This window comes from Delphinus delphis, chromosome 11 (genome assembly GCF_949987515.2).
Source record: "Delphinus delphis chromosome 11, mDelDel1.2, whole genome shotgun sequence".
NCBI lineage: Eukaryota > Metazoa > Chordata > Mammalia > Artiodactyla > Delphinidae > Delphinus > Delphinus delphis.
The window spans coordinates 86582881-86601672 of NC_082693.1; the positions used below are offsets into that span (position 1 = coordinate 86582881).

Sequence of the window (18792 nt, forward strand, 5' to 3'; positions counted from 1 at the left end):
AAATGCTGTTTCTTCCCAGAGGCCTTCCTGGGTAGGATCCCCCGTCCACCATTCCCTGTTCCTTCATTCTGCTTCACTTCATCACAGCCATCACCGCCAGCTCTGTGCCCAACACTGCTCCAGGCTCTTGGGAACTAAGTGCTGAACAAGATACTCCAGGTTGTTAGAACTTACAGTTTTAAGAGTGGGGAAATCAATAATAAAAAAAGAATACATAAGCAACCAGGATACTTTCAGGTCCTGAGACCCTGGTCCATCAGAGATATCCTGCTGTACTGTATTGGCTTCCTGTTAAATAGCTTTTGTCCATCTCTTCTGTTAGAACTTTGCACTGAAGACACTTGATAACTATATGTTTGCAAAATGAATGGATAGAGGGATGAGAGAGAACAACTAACCTGTGCCCAGTAGGATGCAGCAGGAAGAATAAGCATAGGCTTTGGAGACTGAAGATCTGGGTTTGAATTCTGACTTTAGCACCTTTGAACTGGGTGACCTTGGCCACACCACTGCCAACAAGCCACTGCCATGTTCAGTATCCTTATCTGTAAAGTGGTGTACATTTCTGTCTCACGAGGTAGACTGTGAAGCTCAGATCAGGTTCTCCGTGTCAGTGTGCTCTGTAAACTTCAAGGATTACCTGCCTTTTGACAACTAAGTTGTCTCCTCCTGCCAGGCCAATATATGTTCATGAAGCACTGCTCTGAGTCTTGGACTGCCTTGGACATGCCATGCCTCCGATACAGCTACTTGCTGGTTGTTTTTGCTGCTGGAACGGGAACCAAGTGTCCTAGGAAACCCAACAACCATTTATGGCTCATTCTATGAACTTGAGAAAGTCACTTCAAATTGGGGTTTCCAAATCTCCGATACGAAATGGGGAGGAGTGAAGATTTGCCTCTAAGGGATGTGGGTTAAACTCCTTATAAGATGAAAATCTATAAGGCATTATCTGCATCCTCCTTCCTGCCCGTGATCCCAGATGAGTCAGATGAGGGATGCCTCGCAGCCCAGGAGCCTATGCTCACAGCCGTCAGTAAATCCTGTTGGGCACTTAGAGCAAGCTTGGCCCTTACTAAAAGGTCAGGTGGTTTTTATGGATCAGGAATGAGGCAGCTGGGGGGCTTCCCTGGTGGCGCAGTGGTTGGGAGTCCGCCTGCCGATGCAGGGGACACGGGTTCGTGCCCCAGTCCGGGAAGATTCCACATGCCGCGGAGCGGCTGGGCCCGTGAGCCATGGTCGCTGAGCCTGCGCGTCCAGAGCCTGTGCTCCACAGTGGGAGAGGCCACAACAGTTAGAGGCCCGCGTACCGCAAAAAAAAAAAAAAAAAAGAATGAGGCAGTCGGGAGCAGGAAGTTATCCAAGTGTGAGCTGAGCTCTCTTTCTCCCGTGTTCCAGAGCACAGCGCCAATACTGCCACACTGATCACAGTATTAGAACTTTTGCTTCAAGCCTCAGTTTTCATATCAGTAAATAGAGATATTAAGACACACCACATTATATTGTTCTGAGGTTTAATTCAGACTGCACGTGTGAAAACTTGCGTAGTATCTGGCACACAGTAGGAACTTACTGTTGTCTTTTGAAGAAAGTAATACATTCAACAAACATGTCTTTACTGCACAATATCTGTGGGGCTAGGCACAGTGCCAGACACTGGGGACAGATGAACAAAGATGACAGGGTGCCTGCACTCATGAGCTGACGGAGTAGCACCTGCCTTGCTTTCTTGACGGCAACTAGAGGGCGGAAACCAGTCTTACTCATGTTTGTATCAGACTCACTTTGCTACAGCTTCTTGTATCTAGACAGTACAAAATACATTTTTGTTCAGTTTTCCTTTATTTGGAAAATTGCCTTCGATGTGTTGTCCTTTTTCATGCCTTATGTGGTAAAAAAGAAAATGATTAGGAAATTCTGTAGATACGTGAATGTACCTCCTTACATGCTGTGCATTCTTTGATATCATGCGTGTCAATAAAGTAACGTCCATTGAGGCCAGACTATAGGAGAAACTTCATACCAGGCACTAGTGGAGAGTCAAAAGAAATGGAATAAAATGGACAGCATTCTTAAGATGTTTATGTTCTGAACGGAAGAGCCTGTTATGTATAACGAAGGCTTGCAAAGAAATATGTAAGTGAATTTAGCAAAAATTGTGATACGTAAGTTGAGTTTTAGCAAAAGTTGTAATGCAAGGCAGACTGTGATCAGTGCTGCAGTATCGGCACCATGTTCTGGAGATCATGTGGGACGCAGGATAAGGAGAGCTCAGGGTGCACTTGGAGACAGCGTTGTGGTTATGACCCGAGACTGAATGCTTGTCCTAACCCTACCTCTTACTAGCTGGGTGACTTTGGACAAGTCACCTAATCTTTCTGAGCCTTAGTTTTCTCATCTCTAAAATGTGCATATTAATAGAACCTACCTTATAGGGCTGTTATGAGGATTAAGTATGATGGTGTATGGAATGCATTTGCATAATGCTTATAAGGGCTCAGTATATGGTGGCCTTTATTAAGTCACTTAATGTATGTAATGAGTAAGATAGATGAACACAGTGCTTTCTTAAAAATTCAGTATACCTGTCATTCTGGTTGAGTAATTCTTGATCTTTGCAAGACAAAAATCCATTATTAGTAGTTTTAAAGTATATAAAGTTTACTTCAGGTGACCTAAATAGAGGCCTTCCAATCCTGTGGAGCAACCTAACTTATGGGACACGAGTTTCAGATGCCACTGTTGAGGGTCCCCCTAGGGAAGAAGACAAACGTCAAAGGGCTCCAAGGCCCATGGCCTGTAGAGATATTTCAGAGTGTTGCATCCATGCAGTCTGGAATGCAAGACCTTTGAATGCACTGGAAAGCCCCATGTCCAGAGCAATAGATGTGATGGTTCTGCTGTATTTGGCACTGCTTAGACCCCATCTAAGCCCTCAGAGCTCATCCTGAGTGCCACATGTTCAAACAGACATAGAAGACAGCCAGAAATAGATGAACAGGATGGCAAAGAAGTGGGAACAATTTCTCCCAAGAAAGAGCTGAAACAAGTGGAGTACTTTGACTAGAAAAATGGAGACAGGGACTTCCCTGGCAGTCCAGTGGTTGGGACTTCGCCATCCGATGCAGGGGGTGTGGGTTCGATCCCTGGTTGGGGAGCTAGGATCCCACATGCCTCGGGGCCAAGGGACCAAAACATAGAGCAGAAGCAGTGTTGTGACAAATTCAGTAAAGACTTTAAAAATGGTCCACATCAAGGGCTTCCCTGGTGGCACAGTGGTTAAGAATCCGCCTGGTAGTTCAGGGGACACGGGTTTGAGCCCTGGTCCAGGAAGATCCCACATGCCGCGGAGCAGCTAAGCCTGTGAGCCACAACTACTGAGCCTGTGCTCTAGAGCCCGTGAGCCACACCTACTGAGCCCTTGTGCCGCAACTACTGAAGCCCGCGCGCCTAGAGCCCATGCTCCGCCACAAGAGAAGCCACCGCCTGCGCACCGCAACAAAGAGTAGCTCCTGCTTGCCGCAACTAGAGAAAAGCCTGTGCACAGCAACAAAGACCCAATGCAGCCAAAAATAAATAAATTAAAAATAAATAAATAAATAAAAAGGAAAAAGAAAGAAAAATGGAGGCATGGTGGCTTCTCCCTATATCTGCCGTCTGCAACAGAGACCAAACTTACTCTGTGTTGCTCCTGGGAGCAGAGCTGGGTAGCAGAGTGGCTACAGGCATAAGCCAGGAGTCAGAGAGCCCTATGTGGGGGCAGTGGGTGGGGGAAGGGAGTACTTGGTGAGATTTCTTCTCTCTACCCTCTTTCCCTTCTGTAACCTTGCTTTCACCTTTCTCCAGGGTTGAGGCTGGGCAGTGTGGGGAGAGGTGCAGCCATCAGCAAAATTCTTTGACTTGAACTCTCGTGGGTGGGTGTTGCCTCTCTTGGCCCACATGGTGCTCAGAGCCAGCTCTTCTCTGGAATGTTGCCATGAGTTCTTCAGAGCGTGTGTCCCACCAATCACTGGGAATTCTCACCTGCAACAGTAGGCCCTTCCAGGACTCCAGCGATGACAGGCCTGATCTTGGCACTGGCAGATGGGTGAGAGGGAGAGTGTTGCCTTAGTTCCCTGTTTCTGATGAAAGAGGGTGGTGGTGTACGTGTGAATGTTGTGTGCCTACATGCACGTGAGAGTGCAAAGGTGTGCATACCTAGCTGGGAAGACCAGGGACTGGCCCAGAACAATAGACATTGCTTTTGGTGGTGTGCTTTGGTGGAGGGAGGGACCGCAGATTTCAGGGGACGCCATCCAAAATCAGCCATGGCTGTTGCCAGGGAAAATGTGCCAGGACTTGAAAGGGTTAGAAGATCTGAGTAGAGACATTCTAGAGAGTTCTGAAAAGAATCCCGGAGATTTGTATCCAGATGTGGTTTTGCATAAGATGTGATGAGAAACACCCATCCTGTGCCATCACAGCTTTGAAAACATTACAGGCCATTTGTTTCTATGTTGTGCATTTGAAATCTGGAAGGGGGTAGCGTTTTAATGTTTTGAATCTCTCTGCAGCTCAGTGTTTCCTTAGAAATACCAGATTTCCATATACTCTTTAACAATCTGGCTCCTGTTCCTCCCCTGATATTTCTCTCCTACTTATTTACAATTTTGGAAGCAGCTTTTAAAAGAGCAGTTTGTTGGGACATAAAATACAAACCGAAACCCTAACATTTCTCCTTGCTGTTGACGTTTGCTTTCCCCTCACTACACAGCTTACTCGCCAGCGTTAGCATGGCTTCCTTTTACAATATGTTACTAAGAGCCAAGGAAAAGTAATGATCTTTTCCTTGGCTCTTTGAATTACGAGGCGTCACATTACTCGATTAAGCTTCAGTTGCTCTCTAGGGAAACTGGAGATGAAAATCCTTACTTCAGAGAATTGTCCAAATTCAATGAGATAACATATGTAAAGGGCCTGGCGTGTTAAAATAGGGGTTCAGTAAATGCTAGCTCCCATATTATAAAGAAGGCAGGGGGAGACAGCACTGTTCAAAGCACACATCCATAGGTATAGTCAGTTCTGCTATAATACCACATATGCATTCCCCCAAATCACCATCATTCTACAAAATTGCACAATAAAAAGTACAGAGATCACTGGAATAATAAGCTAGGGGCACAACACTCAAAAACTTTGTCAGTGACGCATGGGAAAAAAGATAGGAACCTAATAGAAAGGATAGCACAGTTTTACACATGTTAAATGGTTAAGAGGCGCATAAATACAATAAATATGACACTTCACCTTGGACTTGAAGTTGCTTTTGAAGCTCTACGAATCCTTAATAGTTTTTTTTTATAATACGTTTTTTAAAATTTATTTAATTTATTTATTTTTGGCTGTGTTGGGTCTTTGTTGCTGCACGCGGGCTTTCTCTAGTTGCAGCGAGTGGGGGCTACTCTTCGTTGCGGTGCACGGGCTTCTCATTGTGGTGGCTTCTCTTGTTGCGGAGCATGGGCTCTAGGTGCGTGGGCTTCAGTAGTTGTGGCTCGTGGGCTCCAGAGCTCAGGCTCAGTAGCTGTGGCTCGTGGGCTCTAGAGCGCAGGCTCAGTAGTTGTGGTGCACGGGCTTAGTTGCTCCGCAGCACGTGGGATCTTCCCGGACCAAGGCTCGAACCTGTGTCCCCTGCATTAGCAGGCGGATTCTTAACCATTCTGCCACTAGGGAAGCCCTGAAGTTTGCTTTTGGAAGTGGACTTCAGAAGGGCTGCAGCTTGTGTGTTATTGTGAAATGTTAGAACGTGGGTTATCTGGGCAGGTGTGGCTCACAACCCACACTGTAAACTCAAGTAGCTGGTAGATGTTTGAGGTGTGAACACGTGTGCATTTTTGCATATTCCTACAGGGCTCAGTTCAGCTATGTGCAGTTTTCTGCATTCATTTGATGTTTTTTAAGGAAGAAATCAAGCATAAGCAAACAGAAAGTTTGTGCTAGGCACAAATTGTTCCCTAATGTATCACTTGCATTGAACGCATTGGTGTTTTCAAAACAAGCATTATAGCAGAAATGATGTACTTAGCTGATGCTGTTGAATAAATGAATGAATAGTGGGTGGTCTAGATCAGTGATCCCCAGCCTTTTCGGCACCAGGGACCGGTTTCGTGGAAGACAGTTTTTCCACTGATGGGGGTGGCGGGGGTGTGAGGGCTGGTTTCGGGATGATTCAAGCGCATTACATTTACTGTGCACTTTATTTCTATTATTATTACATTGTAATATATAATGAAATAATTATACAACTCACCATAATGCTGACAGGAGGCAGAGCTCAGGCCGTAATGTGAGCGACGGGGAGCAGCTGTAAATACAGATGAAGCGTCGCTCGCTTGCCCGCCTCTCACCTCCTGCTGTGCGGCCCGGTTCCTAACAGGCCATGGACCGGTACTGGTCCTTCGGCCCAGGGGTTGGGGACCCCTGGTCTAGATGATAGAATAAGCATTATGCTACATTGTGGAAAGTACATTTGTAGCCTTTGGAACTGGATTTTTAAAAATCCATGGTCTTCTGGATTTCAAAAGTAATGGATAACTATTACCGAGCTTTTGATGCCTCCTCCTGCAGTGACCTTCAGTCTATGCTTGGAAGAGCCCCTTCAGGGGTCGCTGGCAAAGGGTGGGAAGCTGCAAGGTTCCCTGCCCTCCGCTTCTTCAACCAGGGCCCTCAGGGTTGTATCTGCTTTTCTCTTTTGTTTTCTTTTGAAGAAAGGGTTCTGCTGCTAATTTACAAGTCTCCAAACCACCACTAGTGATTCAGTTGACCAAATTTTGTTTTACAAACTAGTTCTCAGGAATGTATCTTCTTTTGAAAAAACATAATCCTCAGTTGGTACTATTGGGCTATGAATACTCCAGAATTAGTAGAATTTGACCAAGAAATAAATACTCAAGTGGGGCTTCAAATTACCATTTTGCCTCCAAACTACTCAGGCAAGTCTCATCAGCAATGGTGCATGCGGGGCTTCCTGTCAAATCCAACGCCAGTCTGGGCAGATCTCAGATGAAAGTTGATGGGCATTTAAATCTAGCGCATTGATGATGTTCTCTTCTCTTCACAGACACCAACAACATGATTTTCTTTCTTTTCATTTTTAGAGAGCTGGATTGAAAGATGTCTCAATGAAAGTGAAAACAAACGTTATTCTAGCCACACATCTCTGGGGAATGTTTCTAATGATGAAAGTAAGTGCTTGAAACTCATTCTTCCATGGCGTCCTGGATGCGGACTGTGTCCTGATGAGGAGTGGTGCTTCTAGAATGCTAGACTGGGGCAAGTTACCTGAAACAAGAGGCTCTCCAGCCATTTATGAAATACCCCAGGCCCTCCCTGTAATATCCTGCAGTAAGGAGTGCAATGCAGTCAGGTGAACGTGGAAACTGAGGCCACGGCAAAAACTTGTCATTTACACATTTTTATTGTCTGAGTCCCTAAAGACCCCATCTCAGTGATGCTCCAGTGGGAAAATGTGGACCTTGAATGGGAAAGGCCATTCCACGTAGATGTGGGTTTAAAGCGTGTCATGGGACTGTTGTTTTAGGGTCACAAATGTCCTTGGTGTTTGAAAGTAACAATTTCTCCTGGATCTTGATCTAGAGAATTGGTATTAATGGAAAGATACAAACTGCTCTGTTTACACCTTTCCCTGTGTTATGTCAGACTGGGGCTGTGGGTGCCTTATATTAAGAGCAGAAGACTACTTTGGACTTGTAATTGCTCCTAAAGCACTGCAAAAAGGGGGCAGCTTATTATAAAAGTCATTTCCAGCAGGGACAGAGTGTTTCTCTTGGTTGGTAAAGAGCATCTCCTTAGTTCAATTTTCTTGAAGATTCAGGGAATCTTCATGGAAGATTTAGCCATACTGTTGTATGTCACAGTAGTTTTTCTTTTTCATCGCTGCATAGTACTCCACTGTATGCATATATCACAGTATACATATCAGTATAAACGTTGATGGATATTTAAATTGTTTCAAGTTTTTGACTGTTTCTTAAGCATCTCTGAACATTCTCTTTTAAGTGTATTTTATTGTGGTGGAATATACCTAACATAAAATGTATCATTTTAACCGTGTTAAGTATATAGTTCAGTGGCATTCAGTACATTCCCCTTGTTTTGCAACCATCACCACCATCCACCTCCAGAACTTTTTACATCTCCCAAACTAAAATTCTGTACCCATTAAACAATAACTCTCCATTCCCCTTTCCCCCTAGTCCCTAGCAACTACTCTTCTACTTTCTGCCTCTCTGAATTTGACAACTGTAAGAATCTCATATAAGTGCAATCACATAGGATTTGTCCTTTTGTGACTGGCTAATTTCATTTAGCTTAATGTCTCCAGGGTTCATCCATGTTGTAGCATGTATCAGAATTTCCTTCCTTTTTAAGGTTGAATGACACATGCTTGTATGTATATACCACGTTTTGTTTATCTGTTCATCCACTGATGGACATTTGGGCTGTTTCTACCTTTTGGCTATTGTGAATAATGCTGCTATAAACATGGGTATACAAATATCTGGTCGATTTCTGCTTTCAGTTCTTTTGGATATATAACCAGACGTGGAATTGCTGGATCATGTGGTAATTCTATGTTTAATATTTTGAGGAACTGCCATATTTTCATGGTGGCTGCACCATTTTACATTCTCACCAGCAATGTGCTAGAGTTCCAATTTCTCGACATCCTTGCCAATACTTGTTATTTTCTGTTTTTCTGGGGTTTTTTTTGTAATAGTCATTCCAGTGTATAAGGTAGTATCTAATTGTGGTTTTGATTTGTATTTCCCTAATGATTAGTGATGTTGAGCATCTTTTCATGTGCTTATTGACCATTTGTATATACACTTTGGAGAAATGCCTATTCAAGTCTTTTGACCATTTGTTAATCAGACTGTTTATTTTTGTTGTTGTTGAATTGTAGGTATTTCCCTAATGATTAGTGATGTTGAACATCTTTTCATGTGCTTATTGATTATTTGTATATATTCTTTTTAGAAATGTCTATTCAAGTCTTTTGACTGCTTTTAAATCAGATTGTTTACTTTTTTCTTGGTAAATTGTAGTTCTTTATATATTTTGCATATTAACCCCTTATCAGATATATGTTGTGCATATATTTTTTTCTCATTCTGTGGGTTGCCTTTTACTCTATTGATTGTGTTCTTTATCACAGAAGTTTTCAATTTTGATGTAGTCTAATTTATTTATTTTTTCTTTTGTTGCCTGTGCTTTGGTGTCATATCCAAGAAATCACTGACAAATCCAATGTCATGAAGGTTTTCCTCTATGTTTTTTTTCAAAAGTTTTATAGTTTTAGCTCTTATGTTTTGTGCTTTGGTGTCATATCCAAGAAATCATTGACAAATCCAATGTCATGAAGATTTTCCTCTATGTTTTTTTTCAAAAGTTTTATAGTTTTAGCTGTTATGTTTAGTTCTTTGATCCATTTTGAGTTAATTTTTATACATGGTGTAAGGTAAGGATTCACATTCATTCTTTTGTTTCTGGATATCCATTTTTCCCAACACCATTTGTTGAAAAGACTGTGCTTTCCCCATTGAATGTTGACACCCTTGTCAAAAGTCATTTGACCGTGTATGTGTCTGGAATCTCTATTCTGTTCATTGGTCTATATGTCTGTCTCTATGCCAGTACCACACTGTTTTAATTACTGTAGCTTTGTACTGAGTTTTGAAATCAGGAAATGTGAGATCTTTAATGTTGTTCTTTTTCAAGATTGTTTTGGCTATTCGGAGTCCCTTGAGATTCCATATGAATTTTAGGATGGATTTTTCTATTTCTGCAAAAAAGTTTGTTAGGATTTTTATAGGGATTGCATCGAATCTATAGATCTCTTTGGATAGTATTGACATCTTAACAATATTAAGTCTTCCAGTCCATAAACACAGGATGTCTTCACATTTACTGATGTTTTCTTTAATTCTTTCAGCAATGTTTTATAGTTTCAGTGTACAAGCCTTTTGCTTCCTTGGTTAAGTTTATTTCTAAGTATTTTATTCCTTTTGGTGCTATTGTAAATAGAATTGTTTTCTTTCTTTTTTAAAATATTTATTTATTTGGCTGTGTCAGGTCTTTGTTGTGGCACGCAGGCTCTTCGTTGCAGTGCGCAGGCTTCTCTCTACTTGTGGAGTGCGGGTTTTCTCTTCTCTAGTTGTGGCATGGGCTCTAGAGCATGTAGGCTCTGTAGTTTGTGGCACATGGGCTCTCTAGTTGAGGCGCGCGAGCTCAATAGTTGTGGCACTCGGGCTTTGTTGCCCCCCAGCATGTGGGATCTTAGTTCCCCGACCAGGGATCGAACCCGTGTCCCCTGCATTGGAAGGCGGATTCTTTACCACTGGACCATGAGGGAAGTCCTTAGAGTTGTTTTCTTAATTTCCTTTTTGGATTGTTCATTGGTAGTGCAGAAAAATGCAGCAGACTTTGTATGTTGATTCTGTATCTTGCAACTTTGCTCAATTCATTATTAGTTCTAGCAGTGTGTGTGTGTGTTTGTGTGTGTGTGTTCTTCTTCTGGCAGTATGTTGAATAGAAGTGGCAAAAGTGTTCCTCATCTTAGAGGAAAAGCTTGTAGTCTTTCCACCGAGTATGACGTTTGCTGTGGGTTTTTCATATAGGCTTTACTCTGTTAAAATAGTTTTCTTCTCTTCCTATTTTGTTGAGTATTTTTATCATGAAAAGATTTTAAATTGTATCAAATGCTATTTCTGCATCAATTGAGATGATCATGTGGTCGTTCTGTTAATGTGGTTTATTATATGGATTGCTTTTTGTATGTTGAACTATCCTAGCATTCAAGTAATAATCCCACTTGGTCATAGTGTATAATCCTTTTAATACACTGTTGAATTATGTTAACTAGCATTTTCTTGGGGATTTTTGCATCACTGTACATAAAGGATATTGATCTGTAGTTTTCTTATAGTGTCTTCATCTGGCTTTGGTATCAGGGTAATGCTGGGCTTGTAGAATGAGTTTGGAAGTGTTCACTCCTCTTCCATCTTTTGAGTTTGAGGAGGATTGGTGCTCTGAATATTCTTGTGGACATCCTCTTTTGTGAACTACCTGTTCAGGATTTTACTTGTCAGGTTTTGTTGTTGTTGTTTGTTGTTGTTTTTTGATTGTGCTATTTGTCTTTCCCTTAATGATTTGTAAGAGTTGTTTTTATATTTTGAATAGGAGATATTTGTTAGATAAAAGTATTGAAGTTTGTGGTCTGCCTTTTCATTCTTTTAGTGGTATCTTTTGATGAACAGAAGTTCTGACTTCTAATAAAACCCAGTTATCAGTGTTTTTCTTTTATAGTTAGTGCTTTTGTGTCATATTCAGAAAATTTTGCCTACCTAAGGTCGTGAAGGTTTTCTTCATTTTATTATCTAGAATTTTTATTATTTTACTTTTTACTTTTCTGTCAACAGACATCTGGAATTTTTGTAAATGGTGTGAGGGAGGAGTCAAAATTCTTTTTTTATTTTTAATTTTGACTGATAGAGCACCACTTTTTCTGAAAAGAATGCCCTTTACCCACTGGTCATAAATCAGGAGATCATATACATGTGGATCTATGTCTTGATCTTTATTCTGAATCATTGGTCTGATTGTTTTAGAGCCAGTACAATAATCTTTATTACTGTACCTTTTATGGTACATTGTAATACATGGTGGCATAAGACCTCTTTTTCAAGATGGTTTTGGTTAAGTTCTTAATATTTCTATATAGATTTTAGAATCAGCTTATCTATTTTCACATGCACAAAAAAAAATCTGCTAGGATTTTGATTGGGATTACATTGTATCCACAGTTAATTTCAGAAGAATAACATCTTGCTGACATCAAATTTCTAATCTGTGTATGTGCTTTAAACCTCCATGTATTAGATGGCCTTTAGTTTCTCTCAACAGTATTTTGCAGATTTCAGTGTAGAGATTTTGCACATCTTTCATTAGATTTATTCCTAGGTAATTGATATTTTTCAGTACTGTTGTAAGTAGTATTATTTTTAAATGTTTTCTAATTGTCAGTTGCTAGTATATGAATATGCAATTTATTTTTTAGATAATGACTGTAACCAGGCACTTTGCTAAATTTGCCTATTATTTATGAGTTTACTATGAACATAATCATGTCACCGGATAATGATAGTTTTGCATTTTCTTTTATAGTCTTTATATTTTTATTTCTTTTCTGTGCCTTAGTGCACCTGCTGGGACCTCTACTGCAACGCTGAGTTGAAGTGGTGATAGCAGACATTCTTGCCTTGTTCCTTACCTAGGGGAAAACATTTAATGTTTCACCACTAAGCATGATGGTTGTTATGAACTTCTTGTAGGTATCATTATTGAATCCCTGGTTTGCTGAGAGACTTTTCTTAAATGGGTGTTGAACTTTATCAAATAGTTTACTGAGCTGAACATATGAGCTGATCATATGTTTTTCTCCTTTATTCTGTTAATGTTGTGAATTACATTGATTAAATTTTTGAAGTTAAACCAATCTTGCATTCCTAGAAGACACTGAACTTGGTCAAAAGTTTGATTTTTTGTATTTTTCTAGGTTAGATTGACAACTATTTTGTTAAGAATTTTGACATCTCTGTTTATTAGATTTATTGACCAATGATTTTCCTTTTATCTTCGTCAGGTTTTGGCATCAAGATTATACAGTCCTTATAAAAACATGTGGAAACTTTCTTTTTTTTCTGTTCTTTTGAAAAGTTTGTGTAAGATTGGCTTCATTTATTTCTTAAATATTAGGAAAAACTTAACACTGAAGTCATCTGGGTTTGGAGTTTTCCTTGAGGGAAAGTTTTTAATGATGGATTCAGTTTTTAAAATAGCAATAGAATTATTCATATTTTTCTATTTCTTGTTTTGTTACTTTAAGCAAATTGTTATTTTTAAGGAATTCATTTCATCTAAATTTTCAAATTTATTTACATGATATTGTTTAAACGTTCCTTTTATTACTTTTTGTCGTGCTTTTAGCATCTACAATAATGTCCTCCTTTCATTTCTGATATGTTTTCTCTATTTTTCTTGATCAGTTTTGCCAGAGTTTATCAATTGTATTAGTCTTTTCAGGTATCCAACTTTTGGCTTTTTTTTTTCCCCCTCAATTTACATCTTTTAAAAATTTCATTTACTTTTGCTCTTTTCTCTAGTTTTTCCTTCCTTATGCTTTCTTTGAGTTTAATTTTTTATCTTTTTCTATTGTGAGATAGACACCTAGATCATTGATTTTCAACCTTTTCTAAGATAGGCATTTAAAGTTATAAAATTTCCTCTAAGTACTACTTAACTGTTTCACATAATTCTTCTGGTGTCATACTTTCATTACCATACAAACTTATTTTCTAATTCCTATTGTGATTTCTTATTTTACCTATGATTCATTTAGAAATCTATTGCTTAATTTCTAAAAAGTTGGGGATTTCCTAGTTGCCTTTCTGTTACTGATTTATATTATAATCCACTGTGGTCAGAGAACATATTCTGTATGACTTCAATATTTAAAATTAGTGAGACTTGTTTTTTTGTCCAAACATATGGTCTATTGGGCAAATGCTCATGTATGCTTGTAAAGAATGTGTATTCTGCTGTTTTTGGATGGAATGTTCTGTAACTATCAATTAGGTCAGATTGGTTAATCATGTTATTCAGATGTGCCATATCCTTATGGATTTTGTTGTTGTCTATAAGGTACTGAAAGAGGTGCTATATTGTGGTTATCTATCTCTTCAGTTTTGTTAATTGCTGCTTTATGTGTTTTGAAGTGTTAATTTCTTAGAAATTTAGTATTGTTGTATCCTCTTGTTGAAATGATCCTTTTTATCATTATTAGATGTCCCTCCTTATTTCTAATAATACTTTTTGCCTTCAAGTCTATTTTGTCTGATGTTAATATAACTACACCAGCTTTCTTTTTTTTTTTTTTCTTTTTCGGTACGTGGGCCTCTCACTGTTGCGGCCTCTCCCGCTGTGGAGCACAGGCTCCGGACGCGCAGGCTCAGCGACCATGGCTCACGGTCCCAGCCGCTCCACAGCATGTGGGATCTTCCCGGACCGGGGCACGAACCTGTGTCCCCTGCATCGGCAGGTGGACTCTCAACCACTGCACCACCAAGGAAGCCCTAGCTTTCTTTTTTATTGGGGTTGTTACGGTGTATCTTTGTCTTTTAATTTTCAGCCTTTCTGAATTCAATATTAAGATTTTTATATAGTTGTTAAAAGCTAGTCAAATAATCTTTACCTTTAATTGGAATATTTAGATCATTTAAATTTAATATAGTTACTTACATTGTTGGGCTTAAAGCAACAAACTTGGTACTGTATTTAATTTTTATTTCTCCCATCTGACTTTATTTCCTTATTCCTCCCTTGTTCCTTTTTTGGGAAGGATTAATGCAATTAAATATTTTTAATGTTTTTCTCTGCTAGCTTTCCAATTAGATATTCTTTTAGAGTGTTTTCAGGGATTACACTATGTACCCTTCCTTTCACGTCTGCCTCACGTTAATCCTTCCCCCACTTCAAATACAGTGCACGAACGCTCTCATAGTTTAACCTCATTTACCACCTTCCCACCCTCTGTGCTATTGCTTTAATGTATTTTACATCTACGTATGTTATAAGCTCTATAAGACATTATTATTATTATTGTTTTAAATATTAGTCATTCACATATTTTACTATGTGAATATATGTATTCACATATTTGCCCTTTCCAGGGCTCATCATTCTTGTCAGCAAGTCCATGCTTCCATCTGGGATCATTATTTCTTTAACCCAAAGAAACTCCTTTACTATTTCTGGTAGTGCAGTATAGAGTAGTGTAGATCATGAAAAACAGTATTATTTCACCTACATTTTTGAAGGACGTTTTTGCTGGATATAGAATTCTAGTCTGGTAAGATTTTTTTTCTTTCAACCCTTTAAAATTTTTATTGCATTGTCTTCTGGCCTCTAGGAGTTAGTCATCAGACTTGTTTTTTTATTTTTATTTTTTATTTTTGTGGTACGCGGGCCTCTCACTGTTGTGGCCTCTCCCGCTGCGGAGCACAGGCTCCGGATGCGCAGGCTCAGTGGCCATGGCTCATGGGCCCAGCCGCTCTGCGGCATGTGGGATCTTCCTGGACCGGGGCACGAACCCATGTCCCCTGCATCGGCAGGCGGACTCTCAACCACTGCGCCACCAGGGAAGCCCCATCAGACTTATTTTTACTCCTTTGAATACAATGTCTTTTTGTCTCAGGCAAAAGATTTTTTTCTTTCTCTTTAGTTTACAGCAGTTTGACTGTGATGTACATAAATATGGTTTTCTTATATTTTTCCTTCTTGGGGTTCACTGAGCTGCTAGCATCTGTGGGTTGTCATTCATGAAATTTGTAAAATTGTTCACCATTGTCTCTTCAGATATCTTTTCTGCCCCATTCTCCCTTATCTCCTGAATTCCAGTTACATGAATACTAGACCTTTGACTGTACCCCATATGTTTCTTAACACTCTGCTCTGGTTTGTCCATTTTTCTCTCTTCATTCTTCAGTTTGGTGTTTCCTGTTGACATCATTTTCAGTTGTCAATTCCCATGAATTGACAATTCCATGTCATATCTAGAGTCTGCTATTAAGCCCATCCAAGTTACCTTTTTTTAAATATAGTTTTGTGGTCTATTTTCATTTATTTATTCATTCATTCATTCATTTATCTATTTATTTGGCTGCACTGGGTCTTAGTTGTGGCACGCGGGGTCTTCGTTGTGGCATAAGGGATCTTTCTTTAGTTGCAGCATGAGGGATCTTTAGTTGTGGCATGTGAACTCTTAATTGTGGCACATGGTATCTAGTTCCCTGACCACGGATCAATCCCGGGCCCCCTGCATTAGGAGCTTGGAGTCCTAGCCACTGGACCACCAGGGAAGTCCCCTACCCAAGTTATCTTAATTTCGGATATTGTTTTCTTTCTTTTATGGTAGATGCTCAGTTGATTCTTTTTTTTTTTTCCAAATCTCAGTTGATATTCTACATTTTTCATCTGTTTTGTCCATCACTTCATCTAGTTTGACTGTCCTTTCCTCTATCTCCTTAATCTTATTAACCATAGTTATTTTAAAGTCCCTGTCTGATAACTCTAATATCTCAGTCATCTCTGGGTCTATTTCTATTATCTGTTTTTTCCTTGGATTTCAGTGTTTTGGTCTTGTTTTTCAATGTAGCTTATAGTTTTTGATTCAGTGCTCGACATTATGAATGCAAAGTTGGAGAGGTTTTGGGTGAATGATGTTAATAACATCCTCCACAGAGTGTTAAATTTTGTTCTAGCAGGCAGATAGAGAACCAGCAAGTCTCCTTGATCCTGTCAAGCCTTGGTTAAGTCCAGTCTATTTCAATTTTGTCCATACTACCAGAGTGTGGTCTTTACTCCTAGGTCATAGCTTTTCTGGGTCCACAACTGAAAGCCCTGGGTATTTACCAAGTTCCTTCTACCTTGACCCAGCTTGAACTCCAATTTCTGACACCCTAGCTAATCAATGACCAGCTCTTTAGCCTCTAAGCTGATGTTTTCTCTTTGGTTTTTTTGGTTTCTCACTCTCTGCATGTGCAGCATAGGAATGGGCTAAAGACTTGAGGGGAGTTTGAATGCAGGCACGTCTGTCTTCTTCTCTTCTCTCTGGAATGTTGCTCCTTATATCTTAGCCACTCTGTCATCTACAAACTCTGACTTCAGTCTCATCAGCCCAATAGACTACACTCTTTGCTTAGGTTCCAGTGTAGCAATTTAGAAATATCCTCAGGAACAAATCTAGGGTTGATGTGGAGCTCATGTTGGTGCCAGTGCTAGATCTAAAACGTGGGCCACCTGACTTCTATCAGTCCATATTTTGTTTTTGCTTTCAAAACGCAAAAATACTACATTAAAGAAATTCACCCCCTGGCTATATGAGTCATGCATGTATATATTTGAAAAATATAGGGGAAAAGATATGAGGAAGAAAAATAATTGCCTCTATCCTGCTATCCAGAGGTAACCACTCTTGATGTTTTTGTATTGCTTTCTGGTTGTTCTTCTAAGCATATATTGTTAAACAAAGTTGTATATATGTATATATTTATAGTTAATATGTATATATGGCTATCATCTGTTAAGCAATGAGAAGTGCTTTAATTCCAATACCTCTCATTCAATTATCACAGTGGTCCTAGGAGGTAACTTATTCTTATGAGCTTCATTTTATACATAGGAAAACTGAGGCTCAAAGGTGTTACGTAATTTGCCCAAAGTTACACGGCTGGTAAGTGGTAGAGCTAGGATTTCAGCCCAGGTCTGTATGTCTGCCTTTGAACATTAGGCAGTTAGTCTTTGCACCGTTCTGCCTCTCAGAAGGTAATGCTTCAAAGACTTTTGAGGATTTCATACCTTGTCCATAGGGATACCAAGGCCAGAGCTAGGAAGGCCCACCACTCCCTCTCAGTGGCTTATTGGTATGTTAATACTTGTCTGTGCCTTGTCATCTTTCACCTCGACTGAAAGCCCCATGAGGGCAGGAATGTTGTGTGGTTCACTGTTGTAACCCCAGGTCTTGGCACATAGTGGGGGCCTTAGAATATGGCTGAAGTTTCAAAAATTAATTTTTCTCTTAATTTTAGTACTTTAAGAGTGTTTTGGATTGTAAAAGAGAGTAACCTGACAGTGGTTTAAACTGTGTAAATATTTACTATCTTATTTAACCAAAAGACGAGAAGTAGAAAGTTCCTAGGTTTATTCAAGAGCTCAACATCATCCAGGACCCAGGCTCTGTATGTATTTCTGCTAAGTCTTCCAAAGTTGTTGGCGTTTTGTCCTCATGTTGGCTTGTGACCTCATGGTCACAAGATTGCTGCTTCAGGTCCAGGATTCAGGTCCACATTTAAAACAGCTGGATGGGGCAAGAGAAGGCACCAGGTAGCTTACCTCTTATGTGTTTTCCTTTTATCAGAAAACAACAACAGGGACTTCCCTGGTGGTCCAGTGGTTAAGACACTGCATTTCCATTGCAGGGGCATGGGTTCAATCCCTGGTCGGGGAACTGAGATCCCTCATGGAATGCAGAGCAGCCAAATAAACAAACAAACAAATAAATAAATAAATAAAAAGAAGAATAAAACAGCTTTCCCAGAAGCCCTCTGTAGACATTTTTCTTTTACTTTGTTTATGTCCAGAACTTTATCTAATCTGTAGCTGAGAGGGAAAATAGGAGAGTGAATATTTGTCAAAATAATAGAAAAGAGTAGAATTACGATGGTTGGATTGCTCCCACTTCAAATCCAGCCTGTCTCTTGTTTTTATACAGTCCATGATCTTAAAATGTTCTTTTGTTTTGTTTTTTCTTTTTTTTTCTTTTTTAAATTTTCTTTTATTTATTTTTTTATACAGCAGGTTCTTATTAGTTATACATTTTATACATATTAGTGTATACATGTTAATCCCGATCTCTCAATTCATCACACCACCCCCTGCCCCCGCCACTTTCCCCCCTTGGTGTCCATACGTTTGTTCTCTACATCTGTGTCTCAGTTTCTGCTCTGCAAACCAGTTCATCTGTACCATTTTTCTAGGTTCCACATACATGCGTTAATATACGATATTTGTTTTTCTGACTTACTTCACTCTGTATGACAGTCTCTAGATCCATCCATGTCTCTATAGATGACCCAATTTCATTCCTTTTTATGGCTGAGTAATATTCCATTGTATATA

At 39.7% G+C, this 18792-nt stretch overlaps 1 protein-coding gene across 1 annotated transcript in view; it reads left to right on the top strand.

The window, feature by feature from the left end:
* Positions 1-18792, top strand: part of RFX4 (regulatory factor X4) — a 166796-nt gene that overhangs the window by 18894 nt on the left and 129110 nt on the right. The window contains exon 2 of the mRNA XM_060025537.1: positions 7134-7220. Coding sequence (XP_059881520.1) covers positions 7134-7220 — 87 coding nt within the window. The remainder of the gene's footprint in view (positions 1-7133; positions 7221-18792) is intronic.